The sequence below is a fragment of the Cibotium barometz genome, chromosome 48, assembly GCF_041138505.1.
Source record: "Cibotium barometz isolate CiBa-2024 chromosome 48, ASM4113850v1, whole genome shotgun sequence".
Classification (NCBI taxonomy): domain Eukaryota; kingdom Viridiplantae; phylum Streptophyta; class Polypodiopsida; order Cyatheales; family Cibotiaceae; genus Cibotium; species Cibotium barometz.
The window spans coordinates 29,582,528-29,606,707 of NC_141093.1; the positions used below are offsets into that span (position 1 = coordinate 29,582,528).

Sequence of the window (24,180 nt, forward strand, 5' to 3'; positions counted from 1 at the left end):
GAAGTTCACTCTGTCAAGAGAGTGCATCAGTTAAGAGCCTCTCCAATCCGGTCCATGAACTCATACAAGAGTCTAAGAGTGCTGCCCTCCACATCAGTGATGCGAAGAACACTATAGATTGGTTGAAGAGCGCTCAATAAAGCCTCCCCCTCCTTCCACCAATCTTCTTGCATCACTTTGCGTGCAAAAGCAACTGCCTTCGGGTGCTCATGGTCCTCCCAGCTCATCCACTCTCGACTGGCTATTGTGCGCATGAGTCCCTGTCGGACTCTCACTATCCTCTCAACCACAATGAACATATATGCAAACCTCTATTGGCACGAAACATTGGCAAGACCTTGGGCCTTTTGGTAACAAACTTCACCAAGCTACGCGCAGTGTCAAAGATGTCAGCAATCCACCTAATCTTGGCAAGATCTTCAATGAGTAAGTCTAGGCTATGGGATGCACATGGAGTCCATACAATATCGGGAACTCGTCCTCTAGCATCCGTCCTATAGAGACACACTTGCTACAATTGTCAGTGACCACCTGCACTATGTTTTGTGGGCCTATCTCCATGATAGCCTCGCGGAGGTGTGACCATATAAACGCTCATGTCACCACTATCCCAGGCATAGATGCATCAATGGCACACAAAAACATAGTGCCCTTGCAAGAGGACACCAGAATATTGTACACATTCGTCTTGCGTATATCTAACCACCCATCACATAACAATGTGCAACCATACTTGCTCCAAGTGACTTTTAATGGCTCCATCTCCACCTCCACTGCTTGTTGCTCTCTTCTGAGCACTTTAGTGCACAAGGTCTCATAGGAGGGTCCCTCCCACTCACATCCAATGTGGCCGATTGCCCTCATGGCCTTTTTCCATCGTGGTGTGCGCACAATGTGAAAAGACAAAGCGCATTGGGGGAAAAGCCTAGTGAGTTCCCTAGTTGCATCTTTAATTGCCTGCTTTTGCATGCTTGCTTGAATGCTTGCTCTCTTTAGAGAGGCTTTCGGTGTTGCGGACAAAGGGATTCGTGTTGTTGTGGGAGTGGAACTACCAAAACCCCCAAATCCTGCTTGGCTATGTGCATCTTCCTCTGAACCCAACCGTGTTCTCTTTGATGCATCACATGTATCCTCACCATGGTTGTTTCTCGTACCAATACGAACCTATTCGTACTGCACAGTTTGTACGAAACGATACCGTACGATATCGTACGGTACTGTCCCCCCCCCACCTTGAGAAAAAAATTCCAAATGCTAAAAAAAAAAATAGAAAACCTACTCAACGAAGATCCCAAATATCCGCAATACTTCGCAATTTTTGTGTCCCCTCAGTATTCCATATGGGATTGCTGAGAGACCTAAAAAATCTGGCAAGGTAGACTGGTAGTGTACACTTGATTGGTAGGATGAGAGAGTCTCGCTACATCACTTGGAGATCCTTGGTATAGGTAGGCTAGACAGTCAGATCCTCAAGTTATGTACGAGGGAGAAGATTTGGACAGGGCCATTTTGATCTACAGAGAAGTCCCTAAACCTATCACCTTAGATGCACTGCCCGTATTTGTGCAAGGACGGTCCCTTAGTCATAAACGCTACACTCGGAGACCTTTGGTATCACATTACCTATGCAGGCTCTTTTTTGGAGACAATTGGGAGATCCAACTGGGAGAGACACATCTCCATGTTTTGGTTCCTCATGCACTGTAGACTCCTCCCCCCCCAACCTTCCCTCACATTCAAGCTTGAAGCTCCATAGTTTGTAAGTGTTAAAAAAAAACCGTATTTTATCGTACGGTATCCCAAAATTTCATATCGTACTTCCGATTCTCTTTATCATGAGCAAGGGGAGCGAGCCAACTCCCAAAAATTCATGTACGGTATCGTATTTTCGTACCGTGACAACTATGATCCTCACTAGCCCCAATATCCTTGAGCACAAGCGCACAACCGCGTCCTGCCAGTTGTTGTCTTTTCCATTCTTGTAGCTCGGCTTTGATGTTTGCGGGCACAAGTTTTTACACCAATGCCTTCCCCGGTTAAACCTGTGAAATGGGCCTTCACACAGATTATGGACCCTCCTGAGCAAACCCTACAAAAATTGCATTTCCACTTTTGTGTGCCTGAACCACCATACTTAGATACAAGAGGGGCATGCCCACATGGCATCCTTAGTGCGAGGCATCTTGACAAAAGCAGGACTGGATTGGCACCCTGGCATGAAAACCCCCAAATTTCAAAATCTATGTGTTTTTTACAAAATCGAAGAAAAAAAGCACAAATCAACACAACCAACCTGAGAGATGGCGGGCATGGAACCTCGGAAGTGCGGGAGGAGCTGGTAGGGGCTGATTTGCGCAAGGCAAGTGCTCCTTCAATCAGTTTCCCAGTAGCCTATAGACCATTTTTCGAAAAACGTGCCCACAAGATAAAAAATGCTGAAATTCATATGTTTTCCTAGGCTACATGAAAGAAACGCGTTTCATTCCAATGAAACGTTTATGAAAACATAAACATTTCATTTCATTTAGTTGGAATGAAACGTAATTCATTGCAACTATGAGTGGTAGCCTCAGCACCATAACTTGGGAGAGGCTTGTGCCGATGGTATTGGACCAGGAAGAGCAATTTTTTAACCCTCTACAAGGCGGAGGTTCTGAGGCTTTGATTGGCCAGCGGTCGAAAGGCTGTAACAACAACACGCGCAAAGGGGAGTCTTCACTGGCGAAGTCTTCTGAGAAGAAGCCCAACTCAGAGCGTGATGCTTTGAAAGCCGAGCAGACCTGTAACCATCCAAAAGGGTCATTATTGCAAGAAATGTCCTCATCCGAGCACCGAGAAAGATGTTGATTCTTCAGCTACAACCGCAAAGATTCCAGGTTTTGTGCACTTGGAGATTATGGACAACGAAGCTTCATCTTCTTCGAGCAGGGAGGCGGTTGGTCTCACCATTGGGGATACTCGGGAGTGGATTCTAGACAATGGTCCTTCCAAGCACGACTCTGTCTCGAGAGTTGTTACAAGATCTTCGAAGGCAAACAGGTCACATCTTTATTGGTGACAAATCCACTATCCCAATTCACAGTGAGGGCAGGTTGGAGATTGTTCCCGATGGCAGAGGGGGAAAGCATTCCTCCCAGGTTCTTTATGTTCCATCTCTTGGCTTTCATCTTTTGTCAGTGCATGAGGTTTGCAAGATTGGCATGCGGGTGGAGTCTGATGGGCATTTTGTTGCTATCCGGGACAAAGCAACATGCCAGGTTGTTTGGGAAGGCAGAGTGGAGAATGGGATTTACAAACTCTCAGCACTCTCTTCTCTTACAGGTACTTGGCTCAGTGATTTGTGGCATTTCCGTTTTGGCCACTTGAATGTGGATGCGTTGCGATGGGCTTTCCGGGACCAAACGGTGGATGGCTTGCCAAATGTTGGCAGCAAGAAGGGAAATTGCAGCTCTTGCATTCATGGGAGGTAGCATAGGGAGTCTTTTCAAAGCAGGCTACGAGGTGGGCTTCGAAACCACTAGAGCTGGTACACACTAATTGTGTGGACCTATGCACACCCCATCTTTGGGAGGTTCTTTGTATTTCATGCTGCTTGTGGATGATTGTAGCAGGTTCACATGGGTGTATTTTCTTTCACAGAAGGACCAAGCCTTTGCTCGGTTCAAGGATTGGTATGTTATGGTGGAAAAGGAGTTTGGATTGCAAGTGAAGACTGTTCGGGCAGACAAAGGAGGGGAGTTTTCTTCTAATCCTTTTGTGCGGTTTTGTGCGAAGCATGGCATCAAGTGGGAGCTGGCAAATTCAGGGTAGAGAACGGAGTGGTTGAGAGTAAAAACAGGACTGTGGAGGAGATGGCAAGGACGATGTTGAAGTATCGCGATCTTCCTCGTCCACTTTGGGGAGAGGTTGTGGCTACGGCTGTTCATATCCTCAACTGATCTCCGACGACTTCAGTACCTAAGATGACTCCATTTGAGGCTTATTTTGGCACGAAACTAGATGTCTCCCATTTCCGTGTTTTTGGAAGCGATGCCTATGTTCACATACTAAAGAAGCAAAGGGGGAAGCTTGACTCAAAGTTCAAGAAGCTTGTTTTTGTGGGATATAACTCTCTTTCCAAAGGCTACAGGTTATATGACCCAGAGCGGAATGAGGTTGTTGTCAACAGAGATGTCTTTGATGAGCATGTTCCAGCTTCCACTGTTGTGAGGAGCAACCACTTCTTGGAGAACCAGATGAGTATGCGGATGATTCCCATGCTATTGTTCCAGCTAGCCAGCCTCAGTCAATTGTAGAGGTTGAGCCCGAGGTTGGAGATGAGCCACAGCAGCAGCAGGAGGCTCCGCATTCTGTTCCAGTACCAAAGTGGTTGTTGGACACCATTCGAGAGTCAGTGGACCACAGAGGATGGACCTCGAAGATCGCACAGAGTTCGTGATAAAAGTCAATCAGAGGAGCTTTTACAGGTGAACTATGTATTGATGTCTTGTATCATTCCGGACAAAGAGCTTACTTCCGTTAAGGAAGCTCTTTTCGAGAAGACTTGGAGGATAGCCATGCAAGTGAACTGGAAGCCATAGAGAAGAATAGAACTTGGGAGTTGGTCCGAGGCCGTCAAAACGGTAAGTCACATTGGTGTCAAGTGGGTCTACAAGACCAAGTATACATCCGATGGGTCCGTGGACAAGCACAAGGGCAGACTTGTGGCTAAGGGCTATGCTCAACGGCCTAGCATTGACTATGAGGACACTTTTGCACCGACAGCTAAGATGACCACAATTCGGACAATTCTTGCCCTCGCCTCTTCTCAACGGTGGCCGATGTATCAGATGGACGTGAAATATGTGTTCTTGAATGGTGACTTGCAGGAGGAGGTGCATGTTAAGCAACAAGCAACCTCTAGGCTTTGAGGTTCCGGGATCAAAAGGTATGGTTTACAGGTTACGAAAGGCCTTGTATGGTCTTAAAAATGCTCCCAGGTCTTGGAACTAGAAGATTGATCTTAGAAAGGGTTTCCAGAGATCTGTTGCAGATCCAAACTTGTATCTCTTTCGGGAACACGGTATGGTCACCTTGATTATCCTCTATGTGGATGATCTTATTCTCATTGGCGGTCATGTGGAGCACATAGCTATGACGAAGGCTGCCTTGTCAGAGGAGTTTGAGATAATGGATTTAGACTTACTCCATTTCTTTTTGGGATTCGAGATTTGGCACACCCAGAGGGGATTCTTTGTTTCTGAGCAACAACAGTATGTTCATAAACTGCTAGAGGCCTTTGGGATGGAGAACTACAAGCCTATTTCATCTCTAATGGTTCCGAATACCAAACTTATTGTACATGATCCTTGTGAGTAGGTTGATGCCTCCTTGTATCAGAAGCTTGTCGGTTCATTGATTTGGTTGCTGAACACCAAATTGGACTTGAGTTTCCAGTGGGACTGTTGAGCTCATTTATGTAGACACCTTTGAAGACTCATTGGGACGCAGGATTGCGGATCTTGCGGTATTTGTAGGATAAAGATCTTGGACTCTTTTATAACACTCAAGGGGAAACGAAGGACCGAGTCGGTCTCCGAGGTTGGAGTGACTCTGATTGGGGAGGAGATCCTAACACAAGGAGATCTACTTCAGGATACCGCTTTATCCTTGGCTCACGAGCGATTTCTTGGAGCAACAAGAGGCAGCCAACTATTGCCTTGTCTTCTACTGAGGCAGAGTATCGGGCTACTTGTGGTGCTTCTTGTGAGGTGGTGTGGCTGCGGAGGTTACTTGGCGAGATTGGGTTTCCACGGAAGGAACCCACAGTCATCCAATGCGACAACCAAAGCTGTATAGCTATTGCTCGGAACCCGGTTTTCCATGCCCAAACCAAGCACATAGAGATACAATATCACTTTGTTCATGAGAAGACTTTGGTTGGTAACATCTTGCTTATCTTTTGTTTGACAGAGGACAATGTGGCGGACCTCTTCACAAAGCCTCTACCTCAGCAGATGCTCCGTCAACACTCCAGCTCACTGGGGTTGCTTCCACATCCAAGAGCTAAGAGGGGGTGTTAGCAGTCATCTCCGGTCTATATTATATTACTCAGTAGGGAGTGAGGGCCATTGTTGTGGGTGTGCCCGCCATGTAGGAGTCTCCATTTTTCCTAATTGTCCATATTTTCCTAGTTTTCCTAGTCGTGGGGGGAGCTGTATGAGTTGGCTGATTGGTTATTTGCTGGCCGACTTCATCTTTTGCTAGCCGACTTCATCTTGTGCTTGCCAACTCATGTTCTGCTCGCCAACCAATTATTCTCTTAGTCGTGGACCCATTCAGGGACTGTCAATACTAGCCGACCGGCTGCCTCTACATGTATATATATGTTAGAAGTCATCTCCTGTCTTTATCAGACACCAAAGCCTCTGTTGTGGGTGTGCCCACCCTGTATAGGTGTTTTCTCATTTTTCCTCACTCCCTGTATTTTTTCCCCATTTTTCCCTATTTTTCCCATGGTGTGGGAGGCAGTTTTCTGCACCCCGGCTGATCCAGATGTTGGCCAACTGCTGGACAGCTGATCTGGATGCTGGCCAACTTCCCTATGTGATGTCCCCGACCTCTCCTGCATGCTGGCCGACTGTGCCCAGCTAGCCGACTGCTGGAGTGGGTTGGTCGTGGACATGTAGGCCCAGTCGGCTGCTTTTGCACAGGCCGACTGAATGTATGGGGCCATATAAAATGGCCCCATGGCCCCCACATCATTGTATCTAGTTTTCAGATTCGGGATCTTGTGTATAGAGAAGAGTTACACGCCTATCTCTCCTTCTCTTGTGCTGTCTATTTTTTGCACTCTACTTGCTCTTGTGGTCTCAGATTTGGTTATCATCTCCGCTGCGTATTTTGACATGGTATCAGAGCCCTAGGCTCTTGAGAGATCTTGGGAGTTTTCTAAGCAAGAGGGGGATTGTTGCGTTGCTCATTGGTGGACTGTTAGGGACTGTTCGGGAAGAGAAGTAGCAAGAGGAAGGCGGGCTAAGTTGCTGGACAGCCACTTGCAGGTTTAATGTTTTTTTTTTCCCACCCACCCACCCTTTTCAGTTACATCCCCGCGATGGCAGATTTGTTAGAGCTAGCTGAGAAGCATGTGAAGATCCCAACTCTTCCCACGTTCCCAGTGGACCGTCAATTGGACGGGAACAATTACGGCATCTAGAACGTTATGATGGAGTCTGTGCTGGAGTCATATGACCTTGCTGATTTCATCGTTATCAGGGTTCCACGGCTGGAAGCAGAGGAAGGGGAGTTACTGTCAATGAAGAGGGACCGCGAGGCACAGGCACAGATATGGGATCGTGTCAATGCCAGGGTCCGATCGTTTATCTTCCTCAATTGCACACCACAAGTAATCAATCACGTAAAGCATATGACGCTGGCCAGAGGCATATGGCAGCACTTGGCTTCTCTTTATAACAGGGTATCGCCCATGAAGAGGATTTCCTTGGAAGTGCAGATGCGGGTTATGAACCCTACAAAGTCGTCGACGATGCGGGAGCACATTAACAAGCTGCAGGCCCTTCAGCAGGAAGTCCTCCAGGCTGGGAAGGAGATATCATCAGAAGATATGGCCATTACTTTGCTGTCCCACTTGCCTGCTCACTATTCCGCTTTCTACTCCTCTTTGATTACTAGTGGCAGGCTCAGCACCATTACCTGGGAGGAGCTTGTGCTGCCCATGGTCTTGGACCAAGAGGAACGATTCACGAACCCTCCTCACAGCGGAGGTTCGGAGGCCTTAACTGGCCAACGGCCGAAAGGCCAGAATAACAACAAGGACAAAGAGAAGGCTTCACCGGAGAAGTCTTCTAAGAAGAAGCCTGACACAGAACGAGAGAAACTAAAGGCCGAGCGGTCTTGCAATGATTATGGCGAGAAAGGCCACTATTGGATGAAGTGTCTTAAGCGGACTGGGAAGAGTGCTAATTCTTCAGCCTCAGCTGCAAAGACTCCTGCATTTGTGCACTTAGATATGATGGACTCGGATGCTTCATCGTCTTCGAGCGAGGAGGCAGTTGGCTTTACCGCAAAGGATACCCGGGAATGGATTCTTGACAGTGGTGCTTCCAGGCACATGACACCGTCCCGTGACTTCTTTCTGGATCTGAAATGGCAGTCAGGTCGCATTTTCATTGGCGACAACTCCACCATTTCGATACACAGTGAGGGCCGGATGGAGATTATTCCCGACGGAAAGGGGGGGCAAGCATGCCTCCCGTGTTCTTTACATCCCTGCTCTTGGTTTTCATCTTCTGTCAGTGCATGAAGTATGCAAGACTAGCTTTCGGGTGGAATTTGAGGAGCATTCAGTTGCTCTACGGGACCGTGAGACTGGACAGGTTGTTTGGGAAGGCGGTGTGGAGAATGGTATCTACAAGCTCTCTGCACTCTCTTCATTGACAGGTTCTCAAGTCGGAGATCTGTGGCACTTTCGTTTTGGCCACTTAAATGTGGATGCACTGCAGTGAGCTTTCAGGGACCAAATGGTGGTTGGCTTGCCAGATGTTGGCAGCAGGCAAGGACGTTGCAGTTCTTGCATACATGGTAAGCAGCACAGGGAAAGAAGGAAAGGGGAAGCTTTCTCTTTCTAAGGGATACAGATTGTATGATCCAGAGAGGAATGAGATTGTTGTTAACCGGGATGTGGTCTTTGATGAGCATGTTCCAGTATCCACTGTCGAGGAGCCGCCACTTCTTTGAGATCCAGAGGAGTCTGATGATGATTCCCAGACCATTGTTCCACTTGATGATGCAACTACTCATGGTCTAGTGTTGATCATTCCGGATTTGCAAAAGCCTTTTAGTGTGGAATGTGATGCATCTGGAAATTGCATAGGAGCTGTCCTTAATCAAAAGGGACATGCCGTGGCTTATGAGAGTCGTAGATTGCATGATACAGAGCTATCTCTTGGCATTTATGAGAGAGCTCTTGGCTGTAATTCATGCACTTACTATATGGAAACATTACCTTCTTGGGACTGATTTCTCTGTAAAGACAGATCACCAAAGTTTGAGGTATTTTCTTATCCAAACTAAGTTGTCAGAGAAGCATATGAGGATAGCCAATTTCCTCTATATGTTTCATTTTCAAATCTTGCACACCCCAAGAAAGAAGAATGTAGTGGTAGATGCATTGTGACGAAAGCCGTATGTAGCAGCTATCTCGGTTGCCTCTCATGGAGACTTGTCTGCCATGCGTGATTTGTATCATACGGATGCTGATTTTGCCACTATTTGGGCTGATTTGATGGCTGGTCACGCACATGCCTCATATGTGATCAAAGAGGGTTATCTCATGAAAGATAATTTCCTATGTGTGGTGTCTCACATGAGGCAAAAGGCTTTGGATGAGTGCCATGCTCCTCCATATGCTGGTCATAGAGGCATAATGCCTACTACGCACATGATTGAGCAGTATTTCTTTTGGCCAGTTATGCAGAAGGACATAGAGGCACATGTACGTGCATGTATCACCTGTCAAAAGGTGAGATTTGATGGGCAAAAGGCACCAGGTTTGCTTCAGCCATTGCTTATTCCCACGCAGCCATGGGAAAGTATTACAATGGATTTCATTATGGACTTGCCACGGACCCAACTGTTAGCATTATTCATCTCCTGGTAGTGTGCCCAAGTTGTGTATCAGGGGTGCCCAGATTTATCCCGAGCAGCACCTTATTTTTTCCTCATGTTTAGGCCCTTGGTTGTAGGGTTGGCCACCCATTATCACATGTTTATTTTTGTCCAGTCGTGAGACTTTTCTGGAGCAAGCCGGCCAGCTTATCTTGGGGCTATATAAGGCTTGCCTCCTCCTCATTTGTACTCACTCTGACAGGGGCTTCCAAGCCCGGGTCCTCCCTTAGGGGAGTAGTTCATCATGCCCACACATACGGGGACCACCCCTTGCACAGGGCTGATTGTATCATTGCTTCTTCATCATTATGCAGATTTGTTTTCCTTCTCTCTGTGCCTATGTCTCACGCTTTCCGCTGCGCACTTTTGACATGGTATCAGAGCACCGGGTTGAGGCTCTTCTACAGAAGGTGTTTTGGCGTTTTTTTAGAGAGAAGGATTTCTGTGTTTTTCTATACTGCTGGTTGCAGAGGAGGAGGGAGCGTTTTGGCCTTGTCTAGGCGGCTGAAGGAGGTACATGGCAGTCCCTACTGGCTGCGTTTTGCAGAGTTGGGGCAGCAAGCAGGGGAGACACCATGGTTGCATTTTCTGCAGATATGGGGCAGCAAGCAGGGCAGACAGCCTGGCTGCGTTTTCTGCAGATATGGGGCAGCAAGCAGGGGAGACACCATGGCTGCGTTTTCTGTAGATATGGGGCAGCAAGCAGGGCAGATAGCCTGGCTGCGTTTTCTGCAGATATGGAGCAGCAAGCAGGGGAGACACCATGGTTGCGTTTTCTGTAGATATGGGGCAGCAAGCAGGGCAGACAGCCTGGCCGCGTTTTCTGCAGATATGAGGCAGCAAGCAGGGGAGACAGCCTGGCTGCATTTTCTGCAGATATGGGGCAGCAAGCAAGGGAGACACCCTGGCTGTGTTTTCTGCGGACCTGGGGCAGCCAGAGGAGGTGCTGAAGTTGCTGTGTTTTCCTCTTCCCTTTCTTCTTCTTGGTACACGTGCTGCTGGCTGTTTACAGAAGCGTTTTTTGCATTATCTCATCCGCGTTCTTGGAGGCAGTGGAGGCAAGTGTTCTTTTTCAGGAATGGTGCCTTCCCACATGGCCTTGAGCCCTTGCTCGGCCAATCTTTGCTTTGTCAGAGTTTTCAGACTCATGGGTGCACACTTGGATTCTCATCCTCGAGGTGTGTGTGGAAGACAGTTAGTCCTTTCTCGACAACAGAGGGGGTTTATGAGTTTGTGCTAGTTCAGCATAGTTTTGCTGGTGTACAAGTGTTACCTTTAGGTTCTCAGGGTGTTCACCTTGAGAGGGGGATGTGGCTACTTGGCAGTGAGCCACTCCTATTCCCTAGGCAGATGGCCTTCTGGATTACAGGATACAGGCACACGAGTCTTCATCCCTAGGATAAGCATTGATTTGGGAGCTTGGTGTACAGGGTGATATCGTTATTCATGCAATTGCAGGCTAGGTCACTTGGTGACGAAAGCTGTTGTCGAGGTTCACAGATACTTGCTTAGTTGCAGGATGGGTACAGGATGCATGGCAGGTGTACAGGTTGAAGGTTCATTGGGTGCAAGTAGGTACCAGTGGAGCAGCAGTTTGGAGCAGATGATTGACATCAGATTGTGCTTTGGGATGATGAGTTGTGGATGGTTGGTTCCACATGGACACGTGACTAGTTGGTTGGGAGCTTGCCAGCTGGGGGTGTCAAATTTTGGGTTGGAGAGCTTTCTTGAGCTCAGTGCCATAGTTAAACACCAAAGAGCTCAGGGGGTGTTGCCATGTGATTGGGTGACTCATAGGGATGTGTGAGTAGTAGTCCCATCACGCGACGGCGAGTTATGGATACAGGTTTTAAAGGTCAGGTGCCAGCAGGATTGTCAGCTACAGTATTGGAGGTATGTTTCTTCCACTTGGAGTGTTAGCAGGACAGAGAGGCATTCTTGGACCGAGGGATACATGGAGATCCGGAAACCTTGTATTTGGAGATAGGTGCTCAACAAGCTCAGAGTTGAAGGCTTGAGTACCAAGGTTGATGCAGACATTGTGGGCCTCTAGGGTGTCTAGAGGAGGTGCCAACAGGGAGACAGTTTGGCGGTGTTCTCTAAGGAGCAGATTTTTTTTCTTGGAGGTAGTCAAGCGACATCCTTTCTTCGGCTGAAGAGGGAGCACATTGTGATATAGATTGGGTTGGAGATATGGACATCTGGTGGTTCATTCTTTGGATTTTGTTGGCCTTCTGGATCGGGAGCAGTTTCTTGGAGAAAGTGGCAGAGGCGGGAGCAGATCGACTTTTCGACTTGCTTTGGAGGTTTCCTTTTCCAGCTCCTTGGACCGGTTTCACTCCCAGGATCTGAGAGGGGGTGTTGGCATTATTCATCTCCTGGTAGTGTGCCCAAGTTGTGTATCAAGGGTGCCCAGATTTATCCCGAGCAGCACCTTATTTTTTCCTCATGTTTAGGCCCTTGGTTGTAGGGTTGGCCACCCATTATCACATGTTTATTTTTGTCCAGTCGTGAGACTTTTCTGGCTTCCAGACCCGGGTCCTCCCTAAGGGGAGTAGTTCATCACGCCCACACATACGGGGACCACCCCTTGCACAGGGCTGATTGTATCATTGCTTCTTCATCATTATGCAGATTTGTTTTCCTTCTCCCTGTGCCTATGTCTCATGCTTTCCGCTGCGCACTTTTGACACCAACAAGGTAATGATGCAATTTGGACAATTGTGGATAGGTTTAGCAAGCAAGCTTACTTCTTTCCGGTCATAAAGACCATCAAAGCTGAGCATATGGTTAAAATATATCTTGCACAACTGTTCAAGCATCATGGAATACCGAAGTCCATTGTGGGGGGATAGATCTAACCAAGCTTTGCTTTTGTCTTTTCTTTTCTTTTTTGAAATTTTAATAATAATAAAATATTGCTCGTCTTTGCCAAAGCTCTTGATTTATGCTTTTCTTAACTTCAGGGCCTTGCTTTTTGCAATAGCAGCTTTAAGCTTTTTGATCCTACTTAGTCTCCTCTTTTCAATGGTGTCCTTGACTCGCGGTCAACTCCATTCGACTTTTATGCTTTTCCCTGCTTTTGATCAAAACTGGTGCTTTTTCAAAGGTCGAAGAGCACATGGGAAGAAATGCCCTTTGCTCCAATAGATGACCTATTTCCTAGCTCTATGGGCCTCATGCGCGTAATCATTCCAAGTTTCCTTTGCTGTACTGCAAAAGAGTAGGATCATCCTCAAAGTATAGCTTGGCACCTCTCAATGTAGCTCTTTTATTCATGAAGGCTCGACACAAAGTGGCATCCCTACATGTAAGGGGGAAGTCTCTCCTGAGTCCTTTGTTATATCCTTGCTTGCTCTCCAAACATCTATGAATGGGGTTTTTTCCACTCCTCTGTCTACACAGTTTCACCTCTTCTTCCCTAGGTGAATTGCTGACAGGAGGGCTTGTTAGTTTGACATGAGCTCGAGATTGCGGCTGTTTGTGTAAGCTCAGCGGGGCTTGCCATGACAAATTCAACCACGTGTCCAAGAGATAAAGATATAGAGAGAGGGAAGAGAGAGAAGGGAATAGGGATCTTGCACGAACATGTGTAACTTGGTTGAACACAATGCTAATCAATACACTTAAATACACTAAGATTTGATGGACACTTGCACAAATACAAGAAGTAATTTGCTGAATTGACAAGAGACACTCAATGAGCCGGAACAGCCGATCCCTCGCTCAAATAAAGTATATTGATCTTGGGAGAATCAAGTACATAGTGTCATGGGCATTTCTGACCAGATTTCCATACCAATGCATATGAATACAGTATTGCAAACAAGTGGTTGTCGATGTAGACTTGCAATCCACACTACCCTCTCAAGTGCCCATGTTCCCTACCATCTGCTCTCTATTGTTCCACCAACACATGGTAGCAACAATATGCAAGAGAGCACGTAGGACGAGAACACTACACAGGGTATGTGATCTTGTAAGCCGGTTCCTCCCTCCTGCTACTTGCTTCCATATTTAAGCATAAAAGCTTACCAATTGCAAGTAGAGTCGATGACAGCGGAAGTCTTCGCGATGGAAGTCCTTGGAGTGAAGAGATCTTCAATTTGTTACATTTCTTCGCGACGAAAAACTTCAAGAGAATGAAGGGAACCTTGGGAAAGCTTTCCCCTATGGTTTAACTTGGAAAAGGAGGGCTGAAATTAGAGTTTATAGTAAAAAGACCAGAAATTACAGTAATGAAGAGAGCTGTTTTGGTGGATTTCAATCATTGGGAGTGTGTAGGAGAGTGATTAGCATCCGGAAACACTCTTGGAAGCTTGAGAAACACCTTAGCAAGCTTGAAAATGGAGTTAGTAAAGAGAAAGTGCAGAAAATGCAGCCCAACAGCCCTCATGAAGGAGGCGCCAATCTCTAGAGAGAGGAGGAGGAGTGAGGTGGTGAGTTGTCCAGTGTAGGTGGCAAGCAGGTGCTTTGTGGAGCAAGCTAGAGTGGACACATGGCTGGTTACTCCCTTTGTACAAAGGGGATAAGGTCTGGGCGGTGGACATTGGGTTATGTCCACCTCGGGACATTAGTGTGTGTGAACACCGGGTTGGTCATAATTTATAAGTGAGTTTTGGTCGCCCAAAACTTAATAAAGTGTATACACACTCACTTATAAATTAGTGCTAACTCCTAAGGGTAGGTTTATAACCAATACTTACCACATGCCACATGCCCATGTCAACAGACAGTTTCACACGCAAGGTTCGCGGGCGGGCGTCTCCTTACTCGGAACTACACATTGGTCAAGCAAGCATGAAAACAGCATGCAATTTCAATTGCAAGCAAGCACATAAAGATACTATGCAATGCAACATTGGTATGGACAATTTTAATTGCAAGCACATAAAGATGCTATGCAACAAGGTAGGATCAAAACATACGTACGGATCCAATCCGTACCATACATCCGTACCGTACGAGGATCCGTACGTACGGATCGATCCGTACTTTTTTTTTTAAAAAAAAATTTAAACAGCATGCCTGCGTCTTGCGTCTGGACTCTGGAGGCCGTACGACCTCAACCTTCCGGTAAGAGCTAGCCACCATGCTCTCTCTTCTCTACAGACGCACTCTCTCTCTCTTCGCTACTGTCGCCGCCGCCTTCTCCCTGGGCCGCCCCCTGCTCACCGCCGCCTCAGTTCGCCTCTGCCCTCACCGCCCCTGTTCGCTTCGCGCCTCTGTGCATAGCCGCCCTCTCTGTTCGCCACTGGCGCCCAGTACGGCTGGCAATATAACTCACCCACCCTTGCTCAGGCCCCCAAGGCACCAACATAACTCTCTCTCTCTCTCTCTCTCAAAGCCTTAGCCCACCATCTGTGGACGACTCACTTGTGACAATAAGTATTAAGTATTAAGTATGATTAACTTATTAAGTATGATTGACGACTTGTGATTCTAATTTCTCACTTTTGAATTAGTAGGTTTGTGACCTTGTTGTGTCTCTATTTCGAAAGTTTTGTATGTCAATGTGGACATGGACTGAAATTTTATGTAGGTGGCTGAAATTTCTGAGATTTTATGTATTTTTACCAATGGTACGTATTTTTACGTACCTTAAAATTTTTTTCCGTACCAAACAACGTACAATACGTACGGATCCGTACAGTACATAACGTTTGATACCACCTTGCTATGCAATGCAGCATTGGTATGGACAATCCCTGTTCGTGAGACTATACCAAAATAGACCTGCTCTAGACAAGTACACGAGGTACCAGACCCAATGGAACACCAATCCACCTACCAAAATAGACATGCTCCAGGCAAGTACACGAGGTACCAGTCCCAATGGAAAGCCAAGTCCACAATATCACATGAGTGGCATCAATCCCCGGCATATACAACTGCCATGGACACCGATCCAATGTACATACATGATGAGAAAGCACAGGTGGACCAATTGGGTGGCCAAATGGTGACATTCCCCCCCGCTTCTAAACAATTGTCCACAACTAAAAAGCATCCAAATATGTCTGAAGTACATGCGGGCAATCTCTGAAGAACTCTTCATCTACCCATTTAGCATCAATGGGAAGATAGTTCTTAAACTTCACAAGGTAATGCCTAACAACTGTGCCTGCAATAAGCTTGCGTTCCTTGTGATACACAATCTGCTCTGGCTGCAAGATCTCCTCAAGCTCATCCACTTCTGGTGGACAATGATCGTTTCACTAGGCTCCGGCCCTACACACTTGCGAAGGAGACTCACATGAAAAGCATTGTTTATGTGCCAATGACTAGGTAATGCCAATCTGAAAGCTACTTCATTGATCTTCTCGATCACTCGAAAAGGCCCATAGTACTTGGTTGCAAGCTTAGGATATGCGCCCTCTTTGCCAGGCCTCTTTGCAAGTCTTACTTTCTCAAATTTCAGCAATACCCAATCATTCTCTTTAACATCCAATTGCCTTCTATGCTTGTCGGCAGCCTTTTTATGCTTGTCTTGTGACCTTGCAATGGCTGTCCGCACCTGAGCAAAAGCAATATCCAAGTCTCTTACGTCTCTTACATACTCATCAGCTGCAAATACCTCATCCTTTGTGCGAAGGATGGGTGGCAAAACCACCTTACCATAAACAATCTCAAACAGGGCCTTTCCCGTAGATGCATGCACCGTGTTGTTGTATGTAAATTTCAGAAGCGGTCAGTACTTCTCCCAAGAAGACTTCTGATCCGACACACAACATTTCAAGAGATCCAACACGGCTGAATTTGCAGCCTCACTTTGCCCATCCGTTTGAGGGTGATAAGTTGATGACAAGTCCAATTTGGTACCCATATTATCAAATAAGGCCCGCCAAAAGAGACTAGTGAAAGCAGGGCCCTCCCCAAGTATAAAAAGACACTCTCTCTTGGCATCAAGTGCATAAAGTGTGGAGAGCATGGCTTCACCTCCTTGTGCCACCTCCCCCCAACTCAACCCAGCTGCCGCCGCTCAGAACCACCACCACCACCGCCTATGTAGAGCCACCCGCCACCCATAGCCACCAGCATTGCCACCTTGGTGTTTGCTTTTTCGAGAAGCTTCCTAAGAATTTTCTTGAAGATTGGGTATTGAGTTCACTTGGATTTGGACTTGGATCAGATCTGTACTTGGATTTGGATATGGACTTGGCCTTGGAATTAAACTTAGACAATTTGAACTTGGACTTGGACATAGACTTGGATCTGTACTTGGATTTGGATATTGGACTTGGACTTGGATATTGGATCTGATACTAGCCCAATGAGAGATTCTTGTGGATCATCCTCGTGGTGTGCTCAGGCATCAGAAATCTCGTGCCTTAACATCGACATCAACTTGGATATCCTACATCGACATATTTGTTTGTTTTGTATTCATTGTCTTGACCAACGTGCCCGTGGATTGTTCCTGAATAAATTCCTGAAAGGGGATGGGACCTGTTCCCCGCTCAGTGTAGTGTACTGTGCAAGATCCCTATTCCCTTCTCTCTCTCCCCTCTCTCTATATCTTTATCTCTTGGACACGTGGTTGAATTTGTCACGGCAAGCCCCACTGGGCTTACACAAATAGCCACAATCTCGAGCTCTAGGTGTCAAACTAACAAGCCCTCCTGTCGGCAATTCACCTAGGGAAGAAGAGGTGAAACTGTGTAGACAGAGGAGTGGAAAAAACCCCATTCATATGTGTTTGGAGAGCAAGCAAGGATATAACAAAGGAGAGACCTCCCCCTTACATTCAGGGATGCCACTTTGCGTCGAGCCTTCATGAATAAAAGAGCTACATTGAGAGGTACCAAGCTATACTTTGAGGATGATCCTACTCTTTTGCAAGTAGAGCAAAGGAAACTTGGAATGATTACGTGCATGAGGCCCATAGAGCTAGGAAATAGGTCATCTACTGGAGCAAAGGGCATTTCTTCCCACATGCTCTCCAACCTTTGAAAGAGGTTGTGGAATAATTTTTTCCCACAAAATATATATATCTTTCTCTAGCTAGGTGCCTCACAAGGATCTTGCGGTGGGCACTTGGCTAACAAAGCCAGTTGTTCCACAACCCATTACAGATGCAGCGTCCCCTTTAGAAGTCTCAACGACTACTTTCAGAGGAGTTTCAATGAGACTGCCTTTGGGACTGCCCAAAGGTGCAGCAAGTTTTGTGGTGGATCATGCCGTGTTGATAAGCCATTTCTAGATTCCAACTTCTCAACACAATTTTCTGAATGCATGTTCCTCAAACTCTCCTGCTCTTGCGATTGTGAGCTGCATCTCATGCTGTACTAAAGCCTTAACTCTTGAACTTCTTTGGCAATTCGAAAGCATGCACTCACTGCATGCCACATGGTACGCAGAAAATCTGCCCCATATGTGCAACTGCTACTACTCGCTGAATCATCTCCACAAAGCATGCTTATGTGGGCAGTCCATTCAAGTTCCTCACCGTCATAGAGCTGTGCCCCGTGACAAAGGAAGCACTAAGAGGATAAGTTCTATTTTTTTAATAAAAATTTTAGATTGCAACTTCTCACTCAATAATCAGAAGATAGCAGGGAACTCATACAACCAAGCAAAAAATCTCTCTTTCCTTTTGTATAGCAATGTAATTATGCATGTGACTTGCCAAGGGAGTTGTAGCCCAGCTTATGCTCCCCCCGATGGCACCCCACGTGGCCTGAGCACCCACGGGACATACGCCTTCGGGCAGGACTCACCTTCTAGCAGCGGGCACACATGACGCACCTACAGGCAGAGGAAAAATTAACTACTAGAAGGATCTACCACCCGGAAAATAAAACTGCACGCGACTTTGTTTGGCATTACCCATACTGCCGAGGCCAGTACCTTGCACACTAATGTGTGCTACCATGTCCCCAAATTGTTCATACTTGCCTGCTCTTGTAATTTGCACCCTCAACATCACGATTTGGTTATAGGTGGGACCACATGCTACCAGGTCATCAAAACATGACCTGCTGCTGGCATACACATGTTGCAGGAAGGTGAACTAACACTCCAGCTCACTAACAATGAGACCCAACATGAACGTTAGTCACCTACTTTCCCGGCCTTGGAGAAGGAAAAACACCATCTATAGCTCAAATTTTTATGTTCCCAATATGAGGCTGCTATCATGTAAGGGCACTACTACTTAAAACAGTATTTTTATTGCATAGAGTCGATAGATGCCATGCAGTTGAAATATAATTTATTATGTTCGTGTTGCCACTGTTTTAATTGCCTCTCCATAGGTGTGTGGCAGAGATCACAACCATAAAATGTAAAACTCAGTTGAAAGAGGCGTATGCTCCCCAAATGGGGTCTCAACCTAAAGCATGTGAATTTATGTTTAAAATGCTGACGGTGAGCTACACCTAATGACCCAATAAGCTGGATTAATACCTACAGATAGAGACTTGTATGGGAAATAAAGCAACCTACAACATGTAAATTCCTGCTTAAGAAATGCTTAATATGATTAGGACCCAGTCATTAACCCAGAAAAAGGAGAGGGGTAACACTTACCGCTTACTGTAGTTTTGCCGTGAGGGCTCGTCCCCATTCTGCACGTTCTCACCCAATCTATCCTTGATAGATCGTTTCCTGCTGCCCGCCCCGGTTGAAGCAATTCGATCAGAATACATCTCACCCACAGATTTGCACCCGTCACAACTGCAATTCGCAAATTCAGTTAAGTGGTTGATTAGCCATGCCCTAATCACCCCCACAAAACAGGTTACGCTGTAAAACTAAGGTTTAACGAGATTAGGGTTTATCACAGAGCTACAGACAAGACCTTGGTTCGGTGTCGGACGGCTTCAATGGCTCTGGAGCCTGTGGTGCGCAACATCAACCAGCGGTGTTTTTTTGCCCGATTAGTGAAGTAGAAAACCTGCAAGATGCTTCCATGGCACCATGTTCTTTTGGGCGGGAAAGACAGGTGTGTAAGTAAGAGATTAGCAGAAGGAAAAATACAACGAAGAAAATGTATATGTTGGGTTCCGTTGGGAAGGCAAAAAGGAGACACCGTGTGAGGAAGATCAAGCCTTGGCTTTCCTTGTCATGCGTAACAGAAACCCCACCCTGGTTAACTCAACCCGGCCTTAACCACGCCCTGCCCTCCTTTATCTGTTGTTATTTACGTCAAGGAACATGGCTGCTCCAATTTTTTTAATATTGAGAGAGAGGGTACTGAATTTTAGGGTAGATTTGAACCAATCTATATCTATTCTTCATTTTCACTATTCCCATGCCTTACAAGTGGCAAGTTCACGAGAGGAAGAATTGCACATGGTGACAGGTTCACGAGAGGTTTGAGGAGAGAGGGAGGGAACTTTCAAAAAGCGAGCAGAGCTGTAGGTCGTACAAATATAAAACCTCAAGCAGGAGGGGAGAAATAATGAGGGATTACATTGCTAAAACCAAGTATCTCCACATGAGATGCAGCACCCGCCGTGAGAGACTATATGATTTATCACTCATCAATCGATTCATGATCGAACTTACGAGCAAGAGGCTCGTCTATGCACTATAGTGCTGCCACAGCAAGGCAATAAATGTAGTAGATAATCTACAAGACAAGGATGTAAAAGTCATCCACCTGAACCAAGAGATAGGAGATGTATCATCTAAAGCCTCATCAGCCAAGGGTACCCAACTAGCACTTGTAAAAATCCCTAAAGTTTAGTCTTTAGGGACACTTACACTTAGGGCCTCACCTTGACAATATCTTGACAGGCAACCATCCCAAGTGACTCCTTTTATCATCCTGGGAAATGTCACTTATTCTAGAAAAGGAAGGTTATTCCTCCAGTTGGATTTTAAGCAAGCCTTTACAAGGGAGTATTGTTTATTTTCAACTCTTCAAGTCTCCGGATCACCACTCAACCACCTAGCTTAGGATATCCAGTTAGAACTCACCCATAATTGAAATCACTTTTACTTTCACACATGCACCCCACCACAACGATTTCACGAGCACACACATGCCTTTTGAAGACAGACCCTTAAATTCAAACAATCCTTTATCAAAAAATCCATTATACTCATCGCACTCTAGGAACTTCATCGAAGTTTTACGAATATATCCTGGTGGGCACTTCATCCAGGAGAACTCCCTTTCTGGCAACTACCAAGGGGGTCACCAATATTTCTTGGGAGCTTCATCCAAGAGAACTTCCTGGGGGTTACGACCTCAGTAGATAGGTGCTATGGCCACCATTCTAGGCGCACTTCATCCAGGAGAACTCCCTTTCTGGCAACTACCAAGGGGGTCACCAATATTTCTTGGGAGCTTCATCCAAGAGAACTTCCTAGGGGTTACGACCTCAGTAGATAGGTGCTATGGCCACCATTCTAGGCGCACATGCAACAGGACCTTTGCAACTACTCAAGGGATCTCCCCTAGGTAGATGGTCAAACATGGCCACCGCTCATGGTGCGCATGCCAACATAACCCTCTGACATACCGAGGAAGGGTTCTACCTTTGTGGCAGAGTCGATCCCCAATGAGGATGCACTCATGGTGGGGGTGACAAAATTTCACCGTATGGGGTGTGATCTCAATGCCACTCTAGGTAGCCGGCATATACTTTTCACAACAGAAGCCATATACTTAACATTAAACCAATCTTTTCATTGATGAATAAGATTTAAAACAATTCATATAAAACTTTTCTTTAGCATGATCATGCATGCATGAATGGAACCAATAAGCGTCCACACGTACCCGATTGAGTTGGGTGACCAAAAGCTTGCAAGGTTTCTGAAGGATTGTACACTTTATGTCTCTTCCGATTCCCTCCTCCGTATTGTTACTGAGGGTATTATAGTCTCTATCTGCCATTATTACTACACGCAGCAAATAGTCATTTATGTTTTTCAAAAAGGAGATTCTAACTTAAGCATTTAAAGCCAAAACATATCATAAATACATCTACACCTTGATATACAACCTTGGGTGCACTACCATCGTGTACAGAGAGTCTCCCTCCAGGTACATACAAAGAGAATCCTATACACTGATTGTAACCATCTCTAGTTTACGGGTCAAAGTATCATGTAATAACACCTCTTTGCTTGGCCTAAGTTGCCTATGAATCATGAGAAGGAGAAGATCCTCCCTGAAGCATGACAGGTCAATCTAGCTTAAGTATGGATCTTGTCACCAAAGAACCACAAGAATCGCCGGTCGGAAGGAGTCGGAAAGAAAATCGAGATGGATTGCCCAAAGATACCCCGATGGTCTTCATCACTAATGGTGGAGGGCAAAATGGGTGAAGGTGAATGCGATCATCTGGTCCTCAAAAGAAAGGAATGGGGTTGCTTGTCGGGTTATCTAGATCAAGAAAATATCCACTCTTTAGAGTATTAAATTTATGTAGTTTAAAAACTAAGCAATGCTTTGCTACCAACGATAAAACCCCTACCTGCACGGCCACTGATTCGGTCTTAGAGCTCGTGTGGTCAGTAGAAGTCTTATCTTAGAGGAGGTAGGGATACTTACACTTAGGGCCTCACCTTGACAATATTCGACAAGCAACCATCCCAAGTGACTCCTTATATCATACCGAGAAGTCTTATCTTAGAGGAGGTAGGGATACTTACACTTAGGGCCTCACGTTGATAATATTCGACAAGCAACCATCCCAAGTGACTCCTTATATCATCCTGAGAAATTTTGCTTGCGGAAGAAAAGGAAAGTGATTCCTCCACTTGGACTTTAAGCGAGCCTTTACAAGGGAGGAGTGTTTATTTTTCAGATTCCTTGGCCAAGCCTAGCCCCATCAATCACCAAGGGTCTAGCCAACCCTCTAACCTCCTGGCTTGGGATATCCGATTAGAACTCACCCACCCATAATTAAAATTAGTTATGCTTTCACATATGCACCCCATCATAATAATTTCATGCACACATATGCCTTTTGAAGGCAGTCCTTTAAATTCAAACAATCCTTTGTCAGAAAATCCATTATACTCATTGCACCCTTGGAACTTCATCCATGTTTTAACAACATATCATGGGCACTTCATGCAGGTTCAACCAATATATCCTAGGCACTTCATCCCCACAAGAACTCCCTTTTGTTGACTACTGCCAAGGGGCTTACAACCTCAATACCTGATCACTGTGGCCACCATTCTAGGTGCACATGTAACAAGACCCTTGTAACTTCTCAGGTGGTCTTGACCTAGGTAGATGGTTGAACATGGCCCCACCGCCCTAGTGCACATGCCAACATAACCCTTTGTGACATATTGAGGAATGGCTCTACCTTCGACGATCGATCCCCATGAAGATGCACTCATGGGTGACAAAATTTCACTTTCATAAGGTGTCACGTAATGCCACTCTAGGCAGCTGACATATACTTTTTAAAGGAGAAGCCATATACTTAACATGAAATCAACCTTTTCATCAACCAAACAAATTTATAAAAACTTTTCTTTTAACATGATTCACAATCAGAAGTGAAATACCTCCATAATCCTTCCTTTGTTGGGGATTGTGATTTCAATCAAACTTTCTAGCTTCCCTAGACTACTTACGCTTGTCAATCGACCTTTATTGATGCCATTCCTTTTCATTTCTAACTTTTCCATGAAACAACAATGATTCCAATTAGGGAACCAACTTGGACCTTGTAGATAGTTTTGGAAGTCAATTTCCAAGGGAGTCCTGACTACTTTGCACCACGAGACTTCTTCACAAATCTAATTTCAGCTTAGTTTGCATGATAATAAACTGACATTATATGTGTGACATAGTCAAGTTCTTCACACAAGGCAAAATCCAATACTTATAACTAGGCATAATTTTACTAAAGCATTCTTTAAGCATCAAACATCCCTAATCTCGAAAGCAAGATAGAGTCCATGTAAGAGCCTTTAAGGATCCTTATGAACCATGCAACTAAGGATTATCCCTTGGTCTACTAAAGGGGATTGCGCTGCCCTAATATTTGGAGAAAATCTAAAGGAGGTTCTAAGACATCCTCCCTTTTAAGGTGCATAATTACTTGCAAGAGGGAGGGGGGGGAATCCCAAAGTGTCTTATCCTTATTATGACTTTATCAATTCTAGGCATTACACACGTGTAGATTCTAAGAGAAAGTCAGTCTTTGCTTATGGGTGGATACATGATCTACTTTACAAACACATAGATTTAATGAACCTTATAAGACTTACTTAGCTTATAATGAAACCTACTTTCTTAGTTAAGAAACAATGAATCAATACTTTTATTCTTGCTTGGTAAGCTATTACGATCAACTTGTTTATGCTCAACTTGTTTTCTTAGTTAAGAACCAAACTCCCCAATGAATCAATAATTTTATTCTTGCTCGGTAAAGCGCTATGAACAACCTGATTATGCTCAACTTGTTTTCTTATTTAAGAACCACACCCCTATGAATCAATACTTTTATTCTTGCTTGGTAAACTATTACCATCAACTTGTTTATGCTTAATCTTAGAGTCCATGTTGTAGACAAGAGTATGAACCAAAAC

At 45.5% G+C, this 24,180-nt stretch overlaps 1 protein-coding gene across 2 annotated transcripts in view; it reads right to left on the reverse strand.

The window, feature by feature from the left end:
* LOC147611049 (uncharacterized) overlaps nucleotides 1-19,835 on the reverse strand; it is a 50,242-nt gene extending 30,407 nt beyond the window's left edge. Inside the window, exons 1-3 of one of the 2 annotated variants that reach the window (XM_086785698.1) lie at nucleotides 19,700-19,835; nucleotides 19,469-19,592; nucleotides 19,198-19,344 (exon numbers count right to left, since the gene is read on the reverse strand). In XM_086785698.1, coding sequence (XP_086641824.1) covers nucleotides 19,198-19,316 — 119 coding nt within the window. In that variant the 5' untranslated portion in view covers nucleotides 19,317-19,344; nucleotides 19,469-19,592; nucleotides 19,700-19,835. Of the gene's footprint in view, nucleotides 1-19,197; nucleotides 19,345-19,468; nucleotides 19,679-19,699 lie in introns of those variants that run through there. The other variant, XM_086785697.1, reaches the window with a different exon arrangement.
* Nucleotides 19,836-24,180: the final 4,345 nt, after the last annotated feature.